This window comes from Haliotis rubra, unplaced genomic scaffold (assembly GCF_003918875.1).
Source record: "Haliotis rubra isolate DU_JTF1 unplaced genomic scaffold, ASM391887v1 Scf869, whole genome shotgun sequence".
Taxonomy (NCBI): Eukaryota; Metazoa; Mollusca; class Gastropoda; order Lepetellida; family Haliotidae; genus Haliotis; species Haliotis rubra.
In genome coordinates, this window is record NW_025767600.1 from 378,295 (window position 1) to 389,896 (window position 11,602).

General features: G+C 42.9%; 1 protein-coding gene across 1 annotated transcript; it reads left to right on the forward strand.

Annotated features, from left to right (window-relative positions):
- The first annotated feature begins 3,462 nt into the window (after positions 1-3,462).
- On the forward strand, positions 3,463-5,935 carry LOC124263138 (pancreas transcription factor 1 subunit alpha-like). The gene has a single exon (XM_046697696.1). The coding sequence runs from the start codon at positions 4,310-4,312 to the stop codon at positions 5,018-5,020; it is 711 nt and encodes a 236-aa protein (XP_046553652.1). The 5' UTR covers positions 3,463-4,309; the 3' UTR covers positions 5,021-5,935.
- Positions 5,936-11,602: the final 5,667 nt, after the last annotated feature.

Below are 11,602 nucleotides of genomic sequence, written 5' to 3' on the forward strand. Positions count from 1 at the left end.
GCTGTCCCTAAACGACCTATCATTTACCTGTACTCAAGGACAAGTGGTTACGGATCCCTAGCCGTCGCTTAGCGTAATCAAGTCCGTTCCAAACAGGACACCCGTGACACCGAGTTACCAAAACGATGATTGCCGATAGGAACAGAAGGTGTTGCAGGAAACAGAGCATAACTGGACAATATGGCTGCAGAGCTCGTAGCTTCAGGACCTGCAGGAGCATGCTACCTGAGACGGGGTCCTTACTCCATGCAGGTGGGCCGGGCTGGAAACCACTTAATTGCCCTCTCCGCTACCTGTATCGGGTCACAGAAACACGCTCTGGGGTGGCTCTGCTGTATGGGAGGGGAGGCGGCACTCGGGGATTTATTGTAACTTTCAACAGGTGTGCAGTGACGTCATTTCCTCATCGGCAGACTCTTCATGTCATGGTAGCAGAGGAAGTGCAGTTGGGGGTCTGCCTAGATGCAGGGATGGGAGGGAGGGGAAGAAATGCAGTTGGGTGTCTGCCTAGAGGCAGGGATACGGGCCAGTGGAGAAAGTGCAGTTGGGTGTCTGCCTATCTGTAGGGATGGGAGGGAGGGGAAGAAATGCAGTTGGGTGTCTGCCTAGAGGCAGGGATGGGTACAGATTAGGAAGTGGGGTTGGGTGTCAGCCTAGATGCAGGTACGGGGCCAGGGCGGGAAGTGCGGTTGGGGGTCTGCCTTGATGCAGGGATACGGGCCAGTGGAGGAAGTGCAGTTGGGTGTCTGCCTATCTGTAGGGATGGGAGGGAGGGGAAGAAATGCAGTTGGGTATCTGCCTAGAGGCAGGCATGGGGCCAGATGAGGAAGTGGGGTTGGGTGTCCGCCTAGATGCAGGTACGGGGCCATGGTGGGAAGTGCGGTTGGGGGTCTGCCTTGATGCAGGGATACGGGCAAGTGGAGGAAGTGCAGTTGGGTGTCTGCCTAGATGCAGCCATAGGGCCAGGGCGGGAAGTGCAGTTGGACGTCAGCCTAGATGTAGGGATGGTGCCATGGCGGGAAGTGCGGTTCAGTGTCTGCCTAGATGCAGGGATGGGGCCATGGCGGGAAGTGCCGTTAAGTGTCTGCCTAGATGCAGGGATGGGGCCATGGCGGGAAGTGCGGTTGGGTGTCTGCCTAGATGCAGGGATGGGGCCATGGCGGGAAGTGCAGTTGGGTGTCTGCCTAGATGCAGGGATGGGGCCAGATGAGGAAGTGCGATTGGGTGTCTGCCTAGATGTAGTGATGGGGCCAGGGCGGGAAGTGTAGTTGGATGTCTGCCTGGATGCAGGGATAGGGGTGAGGGGTAGAAGTGCAGATGGGTGTCTGCCTAGATGCAGGGGTGGGGCCATGGCGGGAAGTGCATGGATGGCCAAGGATGCACATGGCCCAGGACAGGAACCAAGGAACATGGACAGATGGATGGCCAAGATGGACGGACCATGGATGGAATGGACAAGGCACCCAGGATGGACATGGAGGAAACACAGTGGAAGGAAACCAAGGAACCCAGGATGGACACCCACATGGATGGAAACCAGCCCCAGGACAAGGTCTGCCCACACAAGGAAACGAAGGATGGCCACAGGAAACATGGAAGGACAGATGGACCAGGAAGATGGAAGGAAGATGGACAGGAACGCACAGGGTGGATGGAATGGAAGCACAGCCGACCCCAGGAAGGTGGAACCCAAGATGCACAGATGGAAGCACAAGGCCACAGATGGACACACAGGAACGCAGGAATGGACAAGGACGAGGAAGGACAGTGTCTGCCCAGGAAGGACACCTGCCCAGGCATGGACATGGACATGGAGGTCTGCCCCAGGATGGACGCCCAGGAAGATGGACAGGACATGGATGGAGGTCTGCCCCAGGCAGGAAGGATGGAAGGCCCCAGGACAAGGAAGAAGGAGGGTCTGCCCAAATGTGGATGGGTGGCCCAGCCACAAGGATGCAGGTGGAAGAAGGAGAATGGACCGACCGGAACACGGAGTGGAACTGACCCGAAAATGAGATGGAACCGACCCGGACATGGAAAAAGGAACCCAACAGGAAAAGGAACTGACCCGACCACACATGGACCCGAACGACATGAACCCAACGGAGAGACAAGGAACGGAACATGGAAGGAACGAACGGAATGGAATGGACCCCAACGGTGGAGGACGGACCGAAGGAATGGACCCACACAAGGAACTGACAGGACCCAACGGACAGAGGACCCCAACATGGAACGGAACATGAAGAAGAGTATGGACCATTCCCATGGACCAGCCCCACAAAGAGGACCAACGGAATGGATTCCAGGTGAGAGGACATGGATTCCACGGAAATACAGCATGTGGAAAGGAATGTGGAAAAGGAACACAGCATGGATAAATGGAACGAAGAGTGGAATACACAGTGAATATGGAACATGGACCCAACGGAAGGAGTAAGGAACATGCATAAGGAACATAGCATGAAAGGAACATGTGGAAGCCGGATGTGGTGGATCTGACGGAAGGACCCAACTTATGGAGCAGGAACGACGCATGGAAAGAAGGAATCGCATGTGGAGGAACCGCATGTGGAAAGAGGAATCCCAGCTTACGTGAGTATGGATTCAGCCCCAGGAACACATGGATTCATTCTTACGGTGGAAAGAGTGGACCCAACTTACGTGTAGTACATTGATCCATCTACGTGGTGAGAAGGAACACAGCTACGTGGTGAGCATGGAACGAAGCATGGAAAGCCGAAATGGATCCACGGCATGGACCGACGGAATGGACGAACGGAATGATCCATCGGAAGGAATGGAACCAACGGATGGACATGGACCGACACGAAGGAATATGGACGAACGGATGGACCGAACGACCGAATAACCAACGGAAAAGACCAGCGGACGACCCAACCCACGGATCCGAGTGGACCAACGATCCAGGAATAAGAACACATGGAATGACCAACGGAACAGTGGAACACAGCGGACACGGATGGACCAACATGGATCCACGGAATGGAACGAAGCCGGAAGGACAACACAAAATGGACCCACGGAATGGACCCAACGGAGGATCCACGATGTGGAGGAACGAAGGATATGGATCTGACGGACGAACGATGGATCCGACCCATGGACCCAACCCACATGGATCCACGAAGGAACACAGGAACACAAGGAACACAGTACGGACCCGACCACAGGACCATGGATCCCAACGAAGGAAAGGAGGATCCGACGGACAGGAGAACGGAGGAACACATGGACAGGGAGGATCCCACGACACATGGACCCAACGACAACCCGGAATGTGAGAACGGAGGAACGGACAGGAACACAAGGAGGAACGACCCCAGTGGACATGGACCAACCTTTGTGATAAGGGAAGTTTGAAAAGTGTGAAACCCGTTGTCTGTCATCACCAACGGCCCAAGCTGTCACTTAGTGTAACTCCTAGTATTTCGTACTTGTATGGCGACAGCTTTCGGCTTCCGAGGCAAGTCCATATGTATATAAATTGTCATCTGCACCAAACAGATTTTCACTTATGTTCTGTCACTTAACACCGTAGGACATCCGTGGTTCCCCGTCTCCAAAACTCGCCTGCAAGTTCTTCCGGAACCATCATAGGCCAACTTGGTACAGAACCTGGTGAGATGATGCTTGTCATACTGTCAGATGCCTAGATCCAGCCGTGGACGGCAACGGAAACATTTGTTGTGAAACATTACTGATGTTTCTCGCAAAACTCGGGACACTGTCTCTTTCCCTGAATGTGAGTGTTACGTTATCGTATTGAACGTTCTGGTAGCGTGGATTGTCGTGGAATAACAAGCGGCATGAAAGCGTCAGAGAATCAAAGACATTTGACCAGTTTGAAGACGAACGGGATGCAATTTGTTTAAATTAGATACAGAAACGGTGGAGATTAATAACCTTGGACGGTCCTCAGAAACTAATTTTCCGTTAATCGTATTCCAATTGTGAATTTTGACGCCCAGCGTATTCAACTTCGATCGTCTGCCCATTGTCTTAACTTATCAATTTGGCGGCAAAGTCAGCAGCACAGAGAACATTTGGCGGCAAAGTCAGCAGCACAGAGAACATTTGCAAGAATTTTATTAAACGCGGTCGTCTTCTCGTTAATCAACGATAGCTTTATATCAATTGCTCTTGCTGACTAGAAGTGTCAAAATAAAGCGCACCCCTCGCCCTGCGCGACAGAACCAAATGAAGCCAACGGGGTCTTTATTGAGCAATAATGGCCGCCAACTCGGAACATATTTGGCGTGAGTGACACGAGAGAGTTTAAACGAATATGAGTTACTTTTACGGAGACAATTTACTGACGTCAGTTGAGGGTCAACGTGAGACGTCCCCGGCAATATACACGGAAATTTACCCATACGCCGCTGCCATGATTCCTACCAGGACAGAAGACGGAATTGGACAATTGTCCGTCAATGGCTACTCTCCAAGCACGTACCCCCTGGTTCCCCAGGCCTACGTGTGGACGGACCACAGTTTGGTAGTCCCGAACCAGGCACTCGCTGTCCAGCACTCACAGCTCAACTCCGGGACTCGCTACATACAGGATAACGACGGAGGTGAACTCGACGTACGTTCAAGAAAACGTCGTTTGCCGACCGTTGCTCAACGCCGAGCGGCCAACGTTCGGGAGCGGCGCCGGATGTTCAATCTTAACGAAGCTTTTGATTCTCTGAGGAGACGAGTTCCCACTTTTGCTTACGAGAAGCGGCTTTCAAGAATTGAAACGTTGCGTCTTGCTATAGCATATATAGCATTTATGACAGAGGTCGTAAACGGGAAGAGCCCGGATGATATAAAATTGAATATCTACAGGAATCAAACGGTGAACGACTATGGGCGACGGCAACCGCCGTCAGCGATTTGTCGGCACGAGTCTGGTTTCAGCCTAGATTCGACTGGTGAGTCTAACGTCGACGAGGGCAATGTGAACAACGACGAGGAAGTATTCAGTGAATATGAATCAAACGGGGACGAATAGAAATATAGAACTACTAGCTGTTATTTGCAAGTGCGGTTGTAAAATGTAAACGGTGTGGTGACAATCTAATCAGGTTAAGCGTCTTTTGAAAAGTTTAATATGAAATCAATTATATTTTCTACGAACCCGGCAAATAATAATTGTATCTGTGATGATTAAGACGTTGACTTGTCACAAGTATTCCTTGGAAGCAACGGGAAGGTTACGTTGACTTGTCACAAGTATTCCTTAGAAGAAACGGGAAGGTTACGTTGACTTGCTCTCAAAGTTCTAAAATAATCGTTTCTGAAACAATGGTGAGCATACAGTGCACGTATTTCAGGAAATGTGCAGTATGTGTTTTTCAGCATTAAAATGTCTCTACCTGTAATGGATAACATTCAGACAGCATTGATACACGTTGGATTATCGTTGACATTTGTTTTACGTTTCATACTTGGATTATATTTCACTGGGAGCTGATGTGCGGATATTACACATGGTTGGTTTTCTCCAAAAGGAAGTACATGCTTATAGTAATCTGTTTCATGTTTCTATATTGTTTTCACTTGGTTTGTTGTTGACAAAGGGTTGTTATTTCTATGAAATCAAAATTAAAATCATGTCATTTTTAATAATCAAAGATTTAATTCAAATACTTATCTTGTCTTTTCGGAATAAATCTTTATCGTGTACATGAACCAAAAACAATTACTTTCGGTTTCTGAATGTGAATTTATTAAATCTCAGTAAGGAATAGTATTTCTCCTTATTTTCAGCGGAGTATTTCAATAAAAGAATACTTTTACAGCTCTAATGAAATAAATGTAAAATGTTTCTTTCAAATATTATTGGTATTTCGCCTACGGTTTTTCTCTACGTTAACACGTGGTTTGTTGGTGTCTGTAAACGACTGGCAATAAAGTAGCAATGGTTCCTTACTTTCATGTTATTGTTTCCGTTTACAGCTCAAGATGTTATCACAGTCATACTCATCTAAACAAAACACATCAAACCTATGTTTTGTTCGGAAATATGGGACGTGAGTGGTTTGTTTGTAATTAGGCTGTAACATTACTTAGAATAAACATGATAATTTTAAACAGTGTTTTCCAAAAGGTACAGAAGGAGAGGACAAGATGTACAACATTAATCCGCCTCAGCTGACAGACTGGTGATGTTTCCAACATGTTAACGGCACATAAACGCTTGAATTACAATTCAACTCAAAACTCCATTGTCAAATCATAAAGGTATTCATTTACCCTACAAAATCAATTTTATTATGATGATTAAAAGGTTTTACATCGCGTTTATGATTCCATGTGCGTCCCCGCTTAATGATAGTTTATATTTAATTATAGGCACTACTGCGTACATTGTTCCTAGACTCCCCGTTCTAATCCAGGCAGGTGTATGCTGCATGAAGTGCATGTGTATCCACCAATTGTTGGCTGTTTTCTAAGCCTTCTTCCGTTAACACTGCAGTTAGTCGGTGTTGTCTGCCTCAAATAATCTCTTTACTAACAGAATGGGTGACCTTATGTTTTAAATGAAACTGAACGGAAGGATTTCAAAGCTCTTTAATCAAGATGATCTTCAACATAGGAAACGTATATATTTACATCATGTTTGTGAAAACAGACAGGACTTTTACATGGAATAAGAACATGTTTAAACTATATTTAAGTTACTTTTAAATTTTCCCATGAAAAATTTACACTTCTATCTCAATTTCCTTTCCTTTGTAAAATATTAAACGTGGACTAGTCTCGATTATCAGTGGACACAAATGTCATTACACGTGACATACAAACTAGTGGTGCTAGGTTTTTTTTATATTTCTGATACTTTTTTAATTTTGTGTAAGATTCGGCGAATGGATGTTCTTGGATAACCAGGCAACGGAGACAAGTTTGTGTAATAAAAAAATACACTTTTACTTTCACATTTGTCTGAGGTTTTGTAGACTCAATATTCGTTCGACCCAATTCCATAGTAAACATTGATGTGATAAAAATATCATCAAAGGTCATCATGATAATAATGCATTTGATTCTCTTAAACTTCTATTTGTATTCTTTAAGCAAGTATGTGATAGTTTGTACAGGATGCCTCGTAGTTACCAGATAGCCAGCCATTACAGTCGCTGTCTTCATCCCACCAAAATATTCGTATATTTCTTGTCCAAAATCTTCTATCGAGAATATTACTACAAGCTAATGAGAGAAATGATAATGCATGCTAAATTTTATTTAAATTTAAATAAATAAAACTGTGAACAGTTTAATGACTTCAATATACATTGTTTTCCTATTGTAGATAGCCAACAACGCAATGTTAGGAACAACACGGAAACAGTCAAATTACAGGTGCGGGACCAGCAAGTGTGTTTAGATAACAATCTGAAATTTTGGAAAGTCAAAGTATGCACATGAAAAACTGGGTTTACCCGCAATCTATAAACGTTATCGAAACGTTACCCGCATGAACCAGTCCTGTCAACACTGCAAACTTTGATACTAACATCATCGCCATCACTTTCTAGCGGCGACTTCTTCTTTGTTTCGGGGAAGTCAGCATCAAACATGGACATTCATGTTCCGCCAGATTATTACCTGAGTTAAAACTATTTCGAAGTTCTCTATAATAAAGGTGAACATTTATCGATGTCAGCTTCTGCATTGTGAGGGACGTTTCGGGGAAACTGCTTCTTCATCAGTTAAATAAAACAAAATAAACAAGCTGACATGTATAATCTTCCTCGTTTGTATGTGTATCTATTCTACATGACAACTCAAAGACTTTGTCTGTGACGTCTCACGCGTTCTGTTTACGGACCTGTAGCAACAGATATAAATATATATAACACGCATATATTCCGACCAGGCGTAGTCAGGTTTGTGTCTACTCTAAATGCCTCAGGTGCTCTTCAAAATTAAATGTTTTCTCCAATTTTGGGTAAGTCTAATTTTTGTGACTAGCTACGTTATGAAATTATCGCCAATTGCAAATATAAAGGAATCGTTTTAATTTCCTTATCAGAAACATTTAAACTTGAAATAAATTTCGAATTATATAAAATAGGCTTGTGCCATGTTTTACCAACAGGTTATTCTAACATCACACACCAACCAGCACACGCCGCCGATCAATACATAACTACAACAGGCTGGCGCTGTGCCGGTGTGGCTTGTCCCAACGCCGTCATTAACGACGTCCCAGCTGTGCCCGTCACACAATACCCCGCGATATGTAGATTCACGAAGTATGTCAAATACACCATTATCTTTATACCTGTTTGGATAATATCCTGTATATCACTGGAATACATGAACGCAGTATGGCAACTGTACATAAAGCGTCCAGCGTATTAATGTTCTCAGGACAAGATGTAGTGAATAATTGCTGAATATATTATCCTGGAAGCCGTATCTGTAGTGAGGTGACGGAAACTGTGCTGCTTCGGGAGATACGCACATTTACTGGGTTGTTTTTGGCGATATGAAAACTTAAATAATATTGCAATTAAAAATTAAGTAATGCGTGTATTTTGTCTCAGTTTCTCTCGTGACTGTCATTCTAAATTTGTGACTTGGTACATATTACAAAATTTTAGATTATGTTCTTTTTATTATAGAAATTTATTAACGATTATGTTGAATCTAAGTTGAGATCCTATTTTTCCTAATTCAATGTGTGCATGTATCTACAAGCACGCACACTTTCAACTAATACAGGTATTTTGTAGAATTATTTTATTTTTGAAATATACTTTCAGTGTCTTGTTTGTTAAAGTTGCTGATCTTTAATATTTTTTTGTAATATAGAAATTGGTGAGTTCGTTGAAATCGAAATTGCTATCGATATCAACGTTCATGCTGTCCGTGTTACTACTCGGGTACAACAGCGATGTAGTGCATGTAGTTAGTATCGTGGCGAATAGTCCCAATTCTAATATGAGAATAGTTACACATCACCATTTATACATTTATATTATTATTATTATTTATCATTTTTATTATGTTATTAACGCTTCACAGATCAGTCGTCAACCATGTATCAACAAACAGTAACAAATTACATTCAATTTATAATTTAAAATATAATAGTTCCCAGTATTCTAATGCACGAGATATGACAATGACAATGACAATGACAATGATGACAATGACAATACTTTATTACCCCTAGGGGAATTCCTTTTACATTTGAAAATGATCAGATAATTAAACATTAAAAATGACATAAGGGATAAGTAAACACAGGACAACACAACACACAAACAAAGTTAACATTCATTTAATAAAATAATTATGAAACTCTTTTTGTTTTAAAATGCGGCATTTGGTAACGGCGGCCTGGAGGTAAAAGATTATATTCAGAAAATAAAACGTGGTTGGAATCAGGTAAAATTCTCTCAGCTAGGTTAAAAACACGGGAATTAAAATGAGAAGGTTAATCCGGAACAGACACACCAGAGATTTCACTTGCAATTAAATGATTTTGTTAAGATAAGATTTGCTTTTGATACTAACAGGGCCATACCAGCATAGAATTAATGAGGTTCAAATCCTTCAACAAAACAACAGTAAAACAACAGCATCACCTTTTTGCTTACGTTAGAAGATCTTAGTTTGCGCATAAAATACGATATTTGCTGGCATTTCTTAAAAATAATATCAGTGTTTGGACCCTACTGTAGTTTACTGTCGATACTAGTTCCAAGATATTTGTTCTGTGTTACAATTTATACAGTTTCACTCTTGATTTCAACAGGCATATTGTCACCTTTTTTTGCATCTAAAATCCACGATGAGTTCTTTTGTTTTCGCAACATTTAATTTGCAGGTAGTGGTCGTCATACCACTGCACGACACACTTAGACGAGCTTCTGTCCCTTTAATCAGACCGATATTCGCAAGGAAAACCCTGGGAAATTCAATGCGCACTTTGATATGTTGTATTAACTCGATGCTGATTTGTATATTTCATGAAGATTGCTCGCACATCACTCTATTTCAGAAATTCACTGCCAATGATACATTCCAGCCTAACAGATAAGTGCATCTGTACTGAATTGTAATCTAATATTTTATTACATCTCTGAACTTCCACGTGCATGTACAGAAAACATCCACTCTGAGGACTGGCATGAACAGGTGCCTGGGACAGGGAGGAGGGGTCCGCTTTAGCATCCACAAGCGTCGGGGCTCACATCCCAGCGGCACACAGTGAGATGTATAAATGCATTCGATGTCCCAACTCCCAGACTCTCGAATTCGTTTGGAAAGAACATGTAATAATTTCATGGTGGGCCAGATATATACACCGCTGGTGGTACGTCTAATGGCATCTGTGTCGGTATATCACCAAGATTGGTTGATATCGGATGTTTTGTTCACAACACAACAACAAGCAATCTTCGGGATTAATGTACACATACAATCTATACAGTTCAACCAAAATAAATAATTATTGACGCATGTTGTTCTTTTAGATATCTGTGTGGTTGTCAGTATTTTAATGTATAATATAATAATCTGAAAGTTTTTCATCTTAAATAAATAAATACTATAATTCTGTGTCCGGTAGTGTAGTGACAGGGTCGTCCATATACTTGTCACTGCTGTGTTGTCTTCCACGAAAGATTGACTTTTTCGGCAGATTCTTTTGTGTTGACGTCATACATTTGGAAAAATAATAATCATAATAATATAGTGAAACATGACACATTTTGGTTGTTCTGTGTACGCGTTAGGCTATTAATATGGTTTAAACACATTTATATTTTCCAAAACAGATTGGTAAACAAGCAAAACTATTAAAATATGGAAGGTGGGGTGGCGTGGCGAGAGGCTTTTGTTAAAACCTAATCTGTTCCCGTAAATGGTGTAATAGTATTAGACTCAGATCTGAACCACATCGAATGTGCTGTAGGTTGAAAGTGTGTGTCCGATGAGTGTGCTTATGTTTAATATTTAACCATCAGACACCCGGTGTTCTAGAGGTATTGTCGGTTTGATAATTTGGATTCATATAGATAGGTAATCCGGTGTTGTGATCAACTGTACAGGGCGGTTTGGAACAACTGCACACTTCACACTTCTAGCACCGGATATGTAGCGCTAGCCCATCGATATGGGCATCAGTTTTTATGTGTTTCACGTAGCCAAGGGAAGAATAAAAAAACAATTAATAAAGACAAAATTATCCGAATAATGTTCTTGATTCTCATTTATTGTAATTCTTATTACAATTTCTCGCGTTCTTTGGACGCGTTCTTGATTAACACATTTCAGATAGATAACCTTTAGAGTCGGCGGCGTTGGAATGGAAAAAAAAAGTTTTTGGGGGGGTCGGCAATAAAATTAGAAGGGTCGGTCGGGCATGAGAAACACAAAAAATAAAAATGATGCCCTATACCAAGCTATATAGTTTAACATGAATACCCTCTCAGAATACTCACTGGGACCTAGTATTGTATCATCATCATCATCATCATCATCGTCGTCGTCGTCGTCGCTACCACTACCACCACCGTCGTCGTCATCATCATGGTCACCTCTATTATTGGGCAGTTACTATTAAAATATATGCAGC